Source organism: Ascaphus truei, chromosome 5, assembly GCF_040206685.1.
Source record: "Ascaphus truei isolate aAscTru1 chromosome 5, aAscTru1.hap1, whole genome shotgun sequence".
Classification (NCBI taxonomy): domain Eukaryota; kingdom Metazoa; phylum Chordata; class Amphibia; order Anura; family Ascaphidae; genus Ascaphus; species Ascaphus truei.
In genome coordinates, this window is record NC_134487.1 from 281,190,722 (window position 1) to 281,206,539 (window position 15,818).

The 15,818-nt window shown below is 39.8% G+C and overlaps 1 protein-coding gene across 3 annotated transcripts in view; it reads left to right on the forward strand.

The window, feature by feature from the left end:
* The window catches only part of LOC142496024 (protein arginine N-methyltransferase 8), a 131,301-nt gene that overhangs the window by 87,255 nt on the left and 28,228 nt on the right, over positions 1–15,818 (forward strand). For all 3 annotated transcript variants that reach the window (XM_075602264.1, XM_075602265.1, XM_075602266.1), the window contains exons 5-7: positions 12,103–12,245; positions 12,653–12,740; positions 14,407–14,528. In XM_075602264.1, coding sequence (XP_075458379.1) covers positions 12,103–12,245; positions 12,653–12,740; positions 14,407–14,528 — 353 coding nt within the window. The remainder of the gene's footprint in view (positions 1–12,102; positions 12,246–12,652; positions 12,741–14,406; positions 14,529–15,818) is intronic.

Consider the following 15,818-nt stretch of genomic DNA (forward strand, 5'->3'; position numbering starts at 1 on the left):
TGAATGTTTGTCATCTCTTTTGTGGAGTAAGATAACCTTCCCACACCCACATCGTGTATTTCATATATCTACATTTGAAACCGCTTAGCTGCAGTGGAATGTATTCGATTTTCTATATCTTGGAAGTTTCAGGTACCGCATGCTAGGGAATTTACAGTATAATCTGGAGAATCAAGCCTCACCATTTATTTACGTCTGGAATACCACGCAGATAATTCAGGCAATCTCAAGAACAGCTTTCAGCAATATTGCCGCAGTCTTCATACCTTGCCAAAGATATCAGAGAAGGACAATGTATCTGAAGAAATAACCATTTCTATGATTACCATTGATCAAAGTTGCAAATGCCCCTGTGAAGTGCAACATACATTGTGTGTTACCCTTTCTATATAATTAATTATTTTTACAACCATTTTACTGGTCAACAAGCATTTTCTTTTTCTAACTATGGGAATTCTTAGCCTGTTTTGTGCTGATAGATCAATACCTCTCATCAATGTCTCAGTCTCTTCCTTTTGTTCTCTCTTTGGTAACAGTTACATTCTGAATCCAGCAGTCACTGTAAATCTGCCTTATTGAGTTTAGAATCCCTTTTTAGCATGTTGTTTCAGTGGCAACAACTGCATATCAGATGATTGGTCTGGTAATTGTTGTACATACAGCAACTCTAGGTTTTTACCCAGTGAGGATTTCTCACTGAGTGCTCTTCTGTGCATGTAATTTCCGTCAAACATCCAAGTGATTCAAGCAGGCACCTTTATACATACAATACAATGTTCTTCCTATTATTCATACTGTACTTAAAGTGGAAGCTCGGGCTGAGGTTTCTGTGGTCATATTCTTTTCTACACATTTCAGACAGAAGCTACTGTACCATGTGATTGGTCCAGTCTGCACATACAGTATGTCAACCAAACTCCATAAAACAAATTTTCTGAAACAGTAACTAAACTGGTTGATTCAAATTTTATTTAATTTAATCCTTCTTTAAAAAAAAATATTTAGCTTTTTTGTATTGATTAATCATGTTAAGATGAATTTCAATTGTCCATATATATTCTGTGGAGGTGTTCTCCCACCAATACGCACACTCCAAATCTAGACTTCCTTGTACTGTAGGTCACAAGCAGATTAGTCCACCAATAGATTTATTAGATGTATTAAGGAGTTTGTTTGTGGGAAATAAAGAGAGAAACATTCGGGTGGCACCAGATATTAGTATTTATTTTTCTTTATTCTAAGCACATTGCTTGGCATACCCTGGCATTTATTTTTTGGGCTTACCATTTTGCTGCCATTGTAAGACAATTGTTTTTGTTGCATGATGGGCTCATACAATACTTAAAAATATATATACCTTCACAAAAGGGACACAATGAATCTAATAGTGATAAGCCATATACATATAAATATGTATATGTGTGTATGAGGAAGGTCCCACGAGGACCGAAACGTTAGTCATGTTCGTGCTATGTTTATTTTTGAATACAAGTTTTCTTACTTACCTTTGAGTGCTGTCTTGTGTCTGCTCCTGCTGGAGTGGATTATCTCTCTCTCTCTCTCCTCTCCCTCTCCCTCTCCCTCTACCTCTCTCTCTCTCTCCCTGTCCCTCTCCCTCTCCCTCTCTCCCTCTCCTATATATATATTTTTTTGAATACAAGTTTTCTTACTTACCTTTGAGTGCTGTCTTGTGTGTCTCTCTCTCTCTCTCTCTCTCTCTCTCTCCTCTCTCTCTCTCTCCTCTCTCTCTCTCTCTCTCTCTTCTCTTCTCTCTCTCTCTCTCTCCTCTCTCTCTCTCTCTCTCTCTCTCATCTCTCTCTCTCTCTCTCTCTCTCTCTCTCTCTCTATATATATATATATATATATATATATACAGGCAGTCCTCGTTTTACAACGCTTCGTTTTACAACGAATGGCTTATCCAACGCTATGCAATGTATACCTATGTTCATTTTGACAACGGCAAAACGCTTATCCAACGCTCTACGATGCTTTGCAATGTTTTTTATGTGTATATAATATATATATATATTATATATATATTATATACTATTATATTATACTATATAATATATGATATTATTATATTATATATTATGTTATATTATATATATAATATAGTATAGTACACTATATAATTTATGTGTGTGCTGCATATCTTATTGCCTGCGTAAAATATTTGGTGTATTTTGGTGTTAAAAATGCCTTCAGGAACGGAACCTTTCATTTAAACAGTGTTCCTATGGGAAAAACTTGTTTCGCTTTAAGACGTTTCACTATCCAACACCATTTTGAGTAACGCATTGTGTCGGATAACTGAGGACTGCCTGTATACCTATCCATCAAACTGATGTTTGTACTAGTCAAGCTACCATGCTTCATGACTTCATCCCAAAGCAGTCAAGTCTCATCTATCACAGATATGAATGCCCTTGTGTTGTTATTGAACCAGAACACCTAAACTATTACACTAAATATTATTGTGTGTCTACTACTTGGGCTAGTCTCACTCTGCACAGCTTTACGTCAAATTAAAATCTGCTTCCACAAACTATTTATCATCAGACAGATCCAAATTGTCTGCATCACCTTGTACTTGATGCAACTGTGTCAGTGATTGTGGTGCTACTGTATCTTCTGTGTTATATATTTAGAACTGTTAGAAATAATGGTTACTGAAAGTGACAATGAATTAAAGCTACAGTAAGGGTAAGCAGTGAATATGTCTATTATATATTCCTCAGAAGCCTACTTTGAGGACAATAGTACATTAACAGTTTGACTGGAGTGGTACATGTAGAAATGTAACCCTAGTGTGCTAAGCTTAGCCCAGGGCGAATAGAAACTACCAACGACCAGAAAATAAATTAATGTTATTTTGACTAATAATATTTGTGTTGCTATTTTAAGTAGATTGCAAATTTATGCAAATTTTTGCCCAGTAATGCACATGACGTGATTCATTAAACAAAGTTCTATTAGTTCTCTATAAGGTTTACCTATAAATCACCTGGAATGAGGAGGCACCATTCTCCAAGGAAGATTGACGCAGCTGAAAAAGTGACGACCTTTTCACATCATTAATATAATGACAATACTTTAAGTCACTCATTTTAGAGCTCGTTCGAAAATAATATTTTTAAGTGTTAATTTCTATTACTCCACACCATACACTGGGTGTTATTTGTTAAAATAATGGTGCTACTGCTTTAAGTGACACACTGTGCTCATTTGCATGTCATTACCCAGAATCCCTGACTGCAGTGGAAGAGATAATAGCGAAAGGCAGGATTGCAGACCTGTCTCAGGCATGTGGATGTGTTCACATGTGATATTTCTATGTGCTGTGCTTTAACTATGGATGGCAATTTTATGGTAACTTTAACAACTTCATTTTCCCCGTTGATTGATTGCCAGAAAATTGTTTAGTTTGAAATCACTGCAGATTTGTATTATCCTGCTGGCATCCAGTGAAATGCTGCGATACATCGGGGAAGTTAAACAATCATTCTTAGGATTGAAGTGAATTTGTCAAAACCCCCTTTGCGTAGCGCTGACCTTCACCTGTGCTAACAAAACCACACTGATCAATGCAGCTTTCAATGTCAAGAGCAAACAGGCAAACCCCCCCCGGAGACGCGAGAACAATGTCGGTAGTGATAACACCCACTGCTGCTACATATTGGGAAATTACAATTGAATCATTTATTATGAAAATAGTACAGTGATTGCAGCATGCGTTCTTCAGCAGGAACATCTTATTTTCAGAGGATGTCATTTGCAACACGAGTTCTTTTTTTTTTTTTTAATACCTTCTATTTATGTCAGTTTACACATTGCAAGTCTTTTCCCCTCCTGCATACTGTATCAACTGTAGCATTTTCATTTTAGGCAACAGATTTGATAATATTTTTCACATCCTAAATATACCCAAGGATGAGGGGGTGGGGAGTCATTATCAGAGTTTCTCTGGTGCTTTACTACTGCAACAAATACGGTAGCAACAGATTTATGTCGTTTGAAGGTCTGGAGAAAAGCAGATTACATGTAGGCTGTGATCCCTTTAGCAGACCAACATTATAGTTCTTCTGTCCAGACTAGAAATATGCCATCTATGTATCTGAGGTACATCAGGGATTGATGATGTTCGTTACACTGGCCATAAAGAGGTTGGCAAAGTGTGGCGTTATTTGTTGGAAGTGTGTCACTGCAAATGACAGAATGTGCTGCCGCTGTATACTTGAAGACGAAACCTATGAGGTTTTGAAAGCTATGTGCACTATAACTAAATCTATGAAGAACTCTAATGTTAGCCCGTCAACAGATTTATCAAAGTTTATCAATTGCCCAAGTTACGTTACTACTACTACTACTACTACTACTACTACTACTACTACTAATAATAATAATAATAATAATAATAATAATAATAATAATAATAAGACACTATCTACCCTAGTTGTATCTGGTTGGGTAAATCACAACAGAAACAATAATTGCGTGTATCAAATATAACTGCTGAAAATACATTAATCACTGTAGGTTAGATTAATATGTTAAATACACGCTGTAATAGAACAAAGGATTATCTGCAGAATTCAAATCCAACAAAGGAAAATAAACAATGATAAGGAGAAACATGACGCTCTCTGAAGCTAATGTATACAGTATATGGCAATTTAAAGTTTGGTATGCCAATTCCAACTTTTTTCTTCTTCTAGGATTTAATCCTTTTATTGCCACAGGGACTGATGATGGAATGGAAGAAGAAGCGTATCTTCTGTTCCTCTTCCGGTAAGACCGCGTTCCGCAGTGCACAGGGGTGCAGAACGCGATCTCCGTTACAAAAAAGGGACAATTGTTTATGACATACTGTAGCTACTAGGTCGTGGGGCCCCTGGAGTGCCAGACCCCATGATGTAGTAGCTGCGCCCTAGGGCACCCAAAGGGTTAAGCCTTTCAAACAAATACTATGGGGCTTATTCAATAAAGTGCTATAGTGAAAATTTTGCACCACTGCATGGAAATTCTCATTGATTTTACTATTGCACTTTATTAATTAAGCCAAAGTTACCTACCTGTATATGTATATGTGTGTGTTTGTATATGTATATGTGTGTGTTTGTATATGTATATGTATATGTGTGTGTTTGTATATGTATATGTGTGTGTTTGTATATGTATATGTATATGTGTGTGTTCTATACTGTAGACAGAGGATCAGCACTCCTGCAGTTTAAAGTGTTGTGATGCTTGACATAGAAGGATGTATAGAAAGTCAGCACACCCATTTGTTTTTGTCAATTCTTTATTTATAATCCACATTTTTATAACATTTAACATGTACAAAACAATACAACACAACTTGAAAACACGAAACAAAAGACATATCACCGTTTTACACTTTTATAGTATAAAAATGAGTTAAATATTAGAGTACCGGATATAGTACAATAACATATTAAAGCTGCAGTTCAGTCTTTTTTTTTTTTTAATTTATTTTTTTACTTCAATAGTTTCATGTGGGCAATCTCTAATTACCTAAAGAACTGCATAGCTGCCGGTCAATTCGTTCTCCGTCTAGTGATCGGCAAAGTTTGGCGACATCTTTAAATATGGGGAATGTAAATCGTTGCTATAGGAACAAGCATGCTTCTTAAAATAGAATACAAGAAAATTGGTCTTTCAAAGTTGTTTTTTTTTAAAACAGAAAATGCTAAAAGTATTTTTTCTTACTGCAGAACTGATTTATTTAAAAAAAAACACACATGCAGGATATTGACTGAACTGCAGCTTTAACTGACAGCATTAATAATAAAAACAAACACAAATCAAACAATCCAAAAAACTGACATAAATAAAAACAATATTGTAATTAAACAAAATAAAATAGAAACTAGAAACAAGTCAATCCCATAAATAGTAGTCCAGGTTATCCTTATTATTATTATTCTCACTATGGCAAGAGTATCCACATTCAAATCCTCTCAGTGGTCTATTAGCAGTAAAGTCTGACCATGGCAGCCACAATCGTTAAAATTTTGACCTAGCATCAGTGGTTATATTGGATAGTTGTTCCATTTTCATAACCTCCCATATTCTCGACTCCCATTGCCCCATAGTGGGTGCCTCCAACTTTTTCCAGTTGGCAGCGATAGCACATCATGCTGCATTTAGCATGTGTATTAATAGAGATTTCCTAATTCTGTGCCCTTTGACCCCTTCTCTGTTTAGCAGTATAATACTCGGGTCTTTTGGGATTCTAATCTTGGTAATATTAAACATCTGCTCTGCTCTGATATCATATCCCAAAACCGCTCTTTTATCTTACACTCTCACCAGATGTGAAGCATTGTTCCCACCTCCTCACACCCTCTCCGGCACTTATTGGAAGTTCCTGAGTAGCATTCTTTACGTTTTTGTGGTGTGTAATACCACCTGTACATTATCTTATATACATTTTCTAGAATATTCGTTGATATTGAGGAAGAGCAGGCATTACTCCACATCTGTGTCCATTTGAGAACAGAGTACTCCCTGCCCAGCTCCTTCTACATTCTATATCTTTCTTTGTGGTGATATCCTGCAGCATCAAATTCTTGCTAAGTAGAATTCTCACCCCGTTTTTCTTATCTCTTGATGAGCTATAGAAATTTTGAACAATGTCTTTATTGATCATTCTCGGTTCTTTATCTCTCTTAAAATGCATATCCTGTACAAACATTACTTAGTTTTTCATCTTTTTTTTATATCTTCAAGGGCCCGTCTCCTTTTTACCAGTGAGTTTAGCCCCTTTACATTCAGAGTGCCTATCCTATATGTCATGTATGTTGTGGTGTTTGGGTTCGTAGTGATGGTTAGCCACCAACCTTAGATGGTTTATTACTCCAATCTCTACCTTCTTTAGAGCCACCTTACCCTCGTACATTATCTGCCAAGTAAACTTTTGGATAATATCTCCCTGCGACAGTTGACTTGTTATAGAAAAGAAACAATCAAAAATACATAAAAACACATACACATACAAATACACAGTTAACCAATAATTGGGATCAGCCTTTTGATCCCCCATTTCTCGAGACCTCCCAACTTATTCTCTCGAAATGGGTGACTCTGCTACTCCGATCGCTAGTAGACAGAGCTACGTGCCCACACCAATCCTGGTGTGGAGATATAAGGAGGGGGGGCGAGTGTGCAGGCCTGGGCGGTTCAGCTATCACTGGTCCACAGGGGAGGGAAAGGGGGGGTGGAGGAAAGGGAGGGGGAGCAGGAACGGAGGGGGGAGAGGAAAGGGAGAGGGTGGAAGGGAGGGAGGGGAGATAGGAGGGGAGGGAGGGGACGGTGGGGAGCAAAATCAATTTTGTATCTACTCTCCTTTTTCATTGCGGTTATGGTACTTAATTTTCCTTAGGCCTTTTTTGTAGATATAAATAATTTCCTACCTTATCCCTCAAACGTAATGTTAAGGCAACATTTAACCCTTAATTTATCATCTATAATACGTCTGTTATAAAATCACAGCACTACCATAGACATCTTCATAAACTGATCTAGAAATACATCATCATCCTTTAATTATCTCTAATCCAAACTGGCTATCAACAGAAAGAAAAAGGAAAAACCCTTTCTAAACCTTTGAACTGTCAAATACTATTACAATTTGTCTTTTCCTCTTGCAAAGACATCTGGTTTGTGAGTTATAGTCATATTGGCATATATCCACCGCGTTGCATAGTTCAAATCTCTAATCTACATAAAAGTACATAGTCAATAGTCTCCGTTATATCGATCATTTTGTGTATATTTATAATAATTACTCTTCTTCACTCGGTGGCCTCTGTTTCATCCTGCGGGCTCCTCCTCTCCTTGTTCTGTTGACCGCTGTTATCGTTGGTATTTCTGTGCTTCTTACTGCCCACGTCAACCCATTGTTGTCCTCTCCACCCTGAGTAGAATTGGGTGGTTCCTGGAGTTGCAGAGTCCTGCGATTCTTTACTTGTTTTGGGTCCTGGAATATTAAGTCTTTCCAAAAAGTTTGTGGGGTTTTCTCCCTATCTGTGGATGGAAACTTTGCCATGATATATAACAATCAGTTTGGTAGGAAATCCCAATATGTATCTCACGTTGGCTTTTTGAAGGTGCACAGTAATTTCCCTAATTTCTCTATGGTGCTGCAGGGTTAACGTGGAGAGATGGTTATACAGCTGGATCTTGGCCCCTCATACTCTATAATGTTAGCTCCTCTGGCCTTTTACATAATGACCTCCTTGTCAGTAAAGTCTTGCATTTTTATGACAGTGTCTCTCAGGGGATCTGATGGTCTGGGTCTAAGCGCTCTGTGTGCCCTGTCCATCTTCCAGATCCGTTCCTGTGATTCATCAGTCGCATGGGAGAATGCTTTTGTAGGTATAATTTATTTATTTATAAAATGTTTTACCAGGAAGTAATACATTGAGAGTTACCTCTCATTTTCAAGTTTGTCCTGGGCATAGAGTTAAGATTACAAATAATACATGGTGTGACATAGTCCAAAGATGTTAGGCAGCTTTCTGCCCCATTTTAGAGCAGAAAGTGCAGGAATAGCTAAAAATGATCCGTTCCACAAGAACCCAGACAGACTTTAGTGTCTGCCCGCATTCTCCACCATATGTGACAAACGCCCCTCTTTTGTAGTGCTGACGTCTGTCTGGGTTCTTCCCGACACAGTCTTCTAGGGTTATTTAATACAAAAACAGGATCATGCAAAGTATTAAGCTGCTTAACTCAGGCTTCTGCCTGCTTTATTTTCATCCAAGTAAGGTACTGCAGCTTTAACATGTGTAGGTTAGAGGTACTCAGATACTTTCATTCAGCAGTTCACTCATTTCATTGTTACAGTATTTCCCACACTGTTATTTCAAGTAAAAAGAAACCAAACTATATAAACAAAATCCTATCCCTTTCAGGGATCTAACTACACATCAAAATCAGTCTCTCTAACAGCTGCTGGCCAACTAAACTGGTTCCCCAGCTTAAAACAATGCTCTCTCATTTAGGGTCACAAGATACAGCACAGTCTTTTAGCAACAGCAGTAACCATTTGTTTGTCTTATCTGTTTGGGGTGTCCAGGCAAATCCTCTGGTACTGTGATACGTGGAGAGGCCGTCAACCTCGATACTGGATGCAGGAGAGTAGCGACACCCCCAGCCCCCAGGCTCCAAGGAGAGAGAGTGAAATGCAAAACCTCTCTGCTCTAAATACCTGTGCATGTGATTAGAAGAGCAGGTGAGGGAGAACTAGAGCCATTGTAATCTGTGCTCTGGATTTTCCATCCAGCTGCCTGAGTTAATGGGAAGCTGTGGAACGGATCATTTTTAGCTATTCCTGCACTTTCTGCTCTAAAATGGGGCAGAAAGCTGCCTAACATCTTTGGACTATGTCACAATGGTTATAAAAACATAGGGGGCTATGCACTAAGCAGTGATAAGTAGTTTTAAGAGCGCAAAGTGCTCTTAGAATGTGAAGTTCCGCCGAGCGCTATGCACTAAGCCGCGCATACAGGCACTTTCCGCTCTAAAACGGGCTTTTCCTTGAAATTTTTTCTAAGTCCAACTTTGATCGTACGATCAGCTGTTTGCGCTGAATCCTGCCCTTCTGCGGGATTCACTAAGCAACGCAAACTGATCGTACGTGAAAGTTGCGCTGAATAAAGCTCACGAGCTAAAGGCTGGTGATAAAAAAGCAGGACTTAGAAAAAAAATCTTTGTTTACCTTTTTGCAGGCGCAAAACCAACACAACAGGCCGGAGAGTGTCCCCAGCTCACCAAGTCCCCATGGGGGTCCTCGGACCTGAAACCAATGCGGTTCAACTCCGGAGACCCCCTGCTCATGTACACTATAAATAAAATGTATTTATTTAGTGTACGATCGCCAGTAATAGCCTTGCATGGAGATAGCAAATCTCCATGCAAATGTAACGTGCGGCTTTTTTTCCTATCAGGTAGCATACGTGAACTTTAAGTGCGATAGCAGAGGGAAAAAAGCCGCACGCACGATAAGCCAGTTTTGGGCACGTCCGATAGGAAATGGGCTGAGGGCCTTAGTGAATAGCGCCGCCGGCTTCATTTTTTATCGGACGTGCTAATTTTTTTCAGCCCAGCGCGAAAGCTCGGAGCTTAGTGCCCCCATAGTTACATAAGTTTTTCTGAAGCCAGGGTCACGTTTGATGTGTGAATGGCTCCCGATAGCATTAACTCAGTTCCCTTTTAAATCACTCCAAGCCCTGTAATATTTCCTCCACTTTATTGGGAAAAGCAGCAGGATACAAATACTTGTGGATGGTATGTAGTGGTAATTATTAGTTAGAAACCGGTAAAAAGAGATGGCCTCACCATAGGGGATGAACAGAGAAGGGTCTTGTACTCACTGTCTCCAGGGTGGGAAAGGAAGTGAGGGGCAGTGTGGGTAAAGGGAATAGTCTAGGGGCAGACTATCTCTGAACAAACAGGAGGGGGGGCAGACTAGCCCATTCTGGTGAGGATCTCAGAAACTGCAGTAGCAGCTCACTGATTCCATGCCCAGAGGCAAGAAATGCAACATTGTTGCAAGTTACACAGGCACAGTATGTGTGTGCAAACTCCATGCAGCTGGGAATAAGATCTGACAGGCAGAAGCTCCAAAGGAGAGAGGGGGGTGAGTCAGAAATGTAGTTCTTGTTCCATGACATAAGTGAATCAGAAAAGGGGGTTATTGATCCGCGCACATGCTTCTTACAGTCTCTGGTGTGAACCAACTCCTTCCTTTTGCCGCTTCTGTGCATGGAGATATTGCCCTTCTCCAATGAAGATCCACAGAGGATTACTCCACAGGTAGATCAGTCATAGAAAACAAAAAGCAATGAGCGCTGATCTGTTATCCAGTGAGATCTTTTGGTGGTACAGTCCATGCTGCCCCGTCCGGGGGTCTGTGAGTCCATGGATAAAAGGGAGGCAACGCCGAGCTCGAGACAATCTAATTTTAGATTGTCTCGAGCTCTGCGGTGCCTCCCTTTTACCCACGGACCCACGGAGGGGGCAGCATGGACTGTACTAGGAAGCATGAGCACAGCTTTGTCAGTGTGCAGATTGTATTGATGCTTAATGGGAACATATGTCTTTGTTCAACCTCATCTACTATGTAACTACAGTAGATGTAACTACAGTACAGTATGTAACCTTACCGAAGAGAAAATAACCAGGAACCCAAAGGTATTCATGATTAAAAAAACATTAATTACAATTACAAAATAGTGTAAACCATTCTCTGATTTTAGTTACAGTACCTAATACAACTCTTCACTGCCAGAGAGCCATCAATGCATTACGAACTCTAAAGTTTATTATGTATAGGAAGACATGCTTGATGAGTTATTTCTATGTACTGTATACTATTGTCTCATAGAATGTTATAGGATATCAGTTGTTCAGCTGATTCATGAACATGTACTGCAGTGTGCGCAGGGCCGGTGCAAGGGTTTTTAGCGCCCTAAGCGAACTTTAAGCCTTGCGTACCCCATCCCTCTACAATGAACTTTCAGATATTTTGTTTTAAATGTTTTAGCCGAATTCTCTATTCCTCCCTCTCCTCATTCTCTCACCCCTCATCTCCTCACCCTCTCCCTGCTCATCCTCTCTCACTCCTACCCTCCCACCTCCACTCTCTCTCGCAGTTAAAATTCCTTCCTATGGAGGTCCTCCCTGGCACAGGAAGTTGTCACTTGCAGCGGCCCAGCCCTTACTTTCAGGTCGGACTGCTGGGTGGGCTTTGTCCCCGCCGTCCTCTCCTTTGCTCCCACGAGTCCTGCTGCTGCCGCTGTCATCGCTTGCCCCCCACAATGTGCTGCCCTATGCGACCGCCTAAGTCGCCTAGTGGTTGCACCGGCCCTGAGTGTGTGTAGTGGCTGTCATGGTCTTTGTGGCGAGGGAATGTATTGTGTGTATAATTTTTTATTGTTATGTATACAGTGTACCTTACATGCATATTTGGGTGTATATGTGTGTTGTGCACTTGAATAATTTGGGGATAGCAAAACAAAATATTCCGTTGTTACCATGATGCTTTTTTTCTGTGAATCCCTTTTCCAGTAATTACAATATTTAGGGGCAAGGTAGAAGAAGTCGAATTACCTGTGGACAAGGTGGACATCATCATTAGTGAATGGATGGGCTACTGTCTGTTCTACGAGTCAATGCTTAACACTGTCATCTTTGCCCGAGATAAATGGCTGGTAGGTACTCTGCAAGTTAAAAAGCTGGCATAGGAAACAGTCACTCAATGGCCAATTGCATCCCCTATGAACATGCTATTTCTCATTCTTAAAATCCCAAACTGATCTTCTTTATATCTGACTGGAGAGTGTCGTCAGTGGATAGACCTTACATTTCAATAAGCTTTGCCTTGACTGACATTGACTTAGATTTAGATGGACATTTTTATCTAGCTGTGTCGCTGCAGGCTGATTTATTCACTCAGATATTAAACAATGTGTGACAGTGATGGAGAATAATAAAAGCATGCAGGGGGTGCTTGTCTGGATTTTTTTATTTGTGACTTCAAAATGTGGGGTCTTTATCTGGTGAATAGATTATGAGACCAATTTCCCCCCCCACACCCCCTCCCCCAATTCATTAACAGAAGCCTGGAGGGCTCATGTTTCCTGACCGCGCTGCTTTATATGTCGTTGCAATTGAAGACAGACAATATAAGGACTTCAAGATTCACTGTAAGTAATAAGTGTGCCATTCATAAATCACTTATCACGGCTCAGATCTTCAGAGAGAGGTTTAATAGGTTTAGAAATTGTATGCAAATGAATTACAGGACTTACTTTAAATGTTGAACATTTAGTGGATATAACGGGGGGAATCATTAAAGGTACATATCAGAAAACATTGCTATTTGTATTACAGACCTTTTAACAAAAGACATATCCCCTGTGGTAAAGTAAGGAATGGTGGCTTCACTTTTTGCGAAGGTGATACTGTATGTTGGAGATATTTTTTTTAAAGCAGTGCATGTAAATGAGAGATTATCGCAAAATTGCTTATTTACGTGCTATTCACTAAGGCTTGATACCCACTGACATAGGACTACCAACATTTTTTATCACCTGCAGTACCCTAGACAAGGGGTGCACAAACTGGGGGGTGCGAGATTTTCTGGGGGGGGGGGAGGGAGGAAGGGGCGCAGTGCTTATAGAGGCCCCACGCTCTTCCCCAAAGTATTTAAATTAAATGCCGGGGTTCACGCTCAATGCCTCTTTGAGTTACCCTACCTTGTCTTCGGCGGCATATGACGCAGCGGGGTCACTTGGCACAACGCAACGTCACATGATGTCGTGACATTAGAAACGCCGGATATGAGGTAAGGAGGGGGGGGGGCGTGAGCAGGGAGGGAGAGCTGGCAGGGGGGAACAGAGGAAAATGTTTGCGCACCCCTGCCCCAGACTGTCATTAGGCCTATCTTGACTTTATTTAGACATGGTAAATCTGTGGCTATCTGATCTCTAAGGACTATTAGGGAGTTAATACAACCCCCTTTGTGGAGGTGCATCTTATTGTTAGAGATGGGGCTGTATAATGTAGTAGTCCTTAGAAGCAACTAATCACAGGTTTACCATGCTTACTGTAGTTAGCTACTGGGGTTAATATTGAACAATATTGTATTTTGTATTGTGTTATGTTTATTATTGTATTTCATGTCAACCCCCTTGGTGCCAGAGGGACCAGCAAGGCATTTATTTGCAATCCATTGGTAGTCACACCGGCATCGAAGGGGTTGACTCACTTTGCTTCTAAAGGGTTCTGTAAGGATTCCTACTACATTACCCAATGGTACCAAAGATTTCTATTTGCATGTGAGTGTTTGGCGTTAATGTAATCATAGTTACTACCGCAGATCTCCATTATTAACATACACTTTAGGTCAGTAACACACCGTTATTGTGCATGTATAATTCTTAATACATTTGTCCTTAAATCGACAAAAATATTGCATGCCAATATATCTTTTCTAATGGCAAAAATTATTTACATTTATAGCAAACGTTAGAAAAATCTAGGACATAGTTCACTTATTATAAAATAAAGAATTAACACGTTATGAGTAGCATGAAATAAGTAATTTACAGCTCATTCTCTCCCCCCACCCCCCCCACCCTCCCCCGCACTTCTGGTCTGATGTAGATGGAGCTCAATTATTTGTATTGTATATGTTTATTTTGAGCAATTAAAATTGTTTCTCTGCATAATAATACATAGCAAAATAATTGTTAACTAGGTAGATAGAGAGATAAGTAGACAGAGAATAAATAAATACAGTAAATAGACTTAGAGAGTCCATGGTTGTTGCAGAAATCTTAATTTCTGTCCTTACTTTTGCATTGACAGGGTGGGAGAATGTATACGGCTTTGACATGACCTGTATCAGAGATGTTGCCATGAAGGAGCCATTGGTGGACATTGTAGACCCAAAGCAAGTGGTGACCAATTCCAATTCCTGTTTGATAAAGGTTTGGTAATTCCAAAAGCAATAACTTTCAGTGATCAGCTTTTAAAGATGTGTACCCTTAGATCCTATGCATGTGTTACAGTGCCTAACAAGCTTCTACTGTATGCAATATACTAGGTTTACGTTTTTTTTTTGGTTAACACCCTGTATACCTTGCAATGCCTTGATCAGAATTTTCATATGAGTTTAAGAAGCTATGCCGTTGGTACAGATGCAGCGCACATTACATCTGGTGCAACGTTGAACGTGTTATAGTGCAATTTGCAATGCAAACAAATGGGGTGGAAATGTGCCAAATCACGTCATTCTGCATACTATTCATGCCATTTTTGGTACTATAACATCTGCTAGATCTGTATGCAATTGAGGACAGATAGTACTTAAAGCAGTAATCCGGCCTATCCAATTGTTTCTTTTTTACAGAATTGGACCAGGAGGAGGTAGCCCTGAACGGCACTATTTTTAAATCTGGGAACCAATTGTTTCCTAAGATACTTATCGGTTCAGTTGCCCATCTTTCCCCTCCCTTAGAGGATCTAAAATGGCCACCAGAACTTTTGCAGGCGCCACAAGCCAATAGGAAGGGGCAACGTCCTCAGCTGATGACATTATGGCTTCCTATTGGAGAGCAGTTTAAAAACGCATGTTACTAAGGAACCAGGGGGATCCCGAAATTACAAATTGTTTACAGTAGCTCCTCATTACCCCCAGTGTGAATTCTGTAAAAATATCAATATCTAAAGTGGGCGGGATTGCTGCTTTAAGGTCCATAATTACTTTCTGGTGCTATTCCATACGTAAATGAACAATGTCTCCCTGTTCCGGAAGGTGTCATATGCAATAGCACAGCATAGCAAATATGTTCCTTAAAGTTTAATATAGTTGTTTTCAAACTGATGTGTTTTAAACCATCATATATTTGAATATGTCTTTATGCCTAACTTGGCTATCTAGATCATCATAATTATTGTACACACAGCTCAGCAGGTCATGTGGTGAATGGCTTAGGTCAGGGGTTCTCAACAGTCCTCAAGACCCTCTCCAACTGGTCAGGTTTTGTGCACTAGAGATGAGAACCACTGCCGCAGGTGATAAAACATTGGATTTCTTTTACAAGCGGCTCTCCCAGTGCAGGTGATCAGAGTTCAGTGAATGGGGTGTATATAAAACTATGGGGTCTATGTATCAAGGCAATTTTGACACAAAAATGGGGCATTTTTTCTTCCTGCCCCTATGTATCAAAGTACTTTGCTCCAATTTTTCCCCATCTGTCCCAGTTTACACTTTGGGG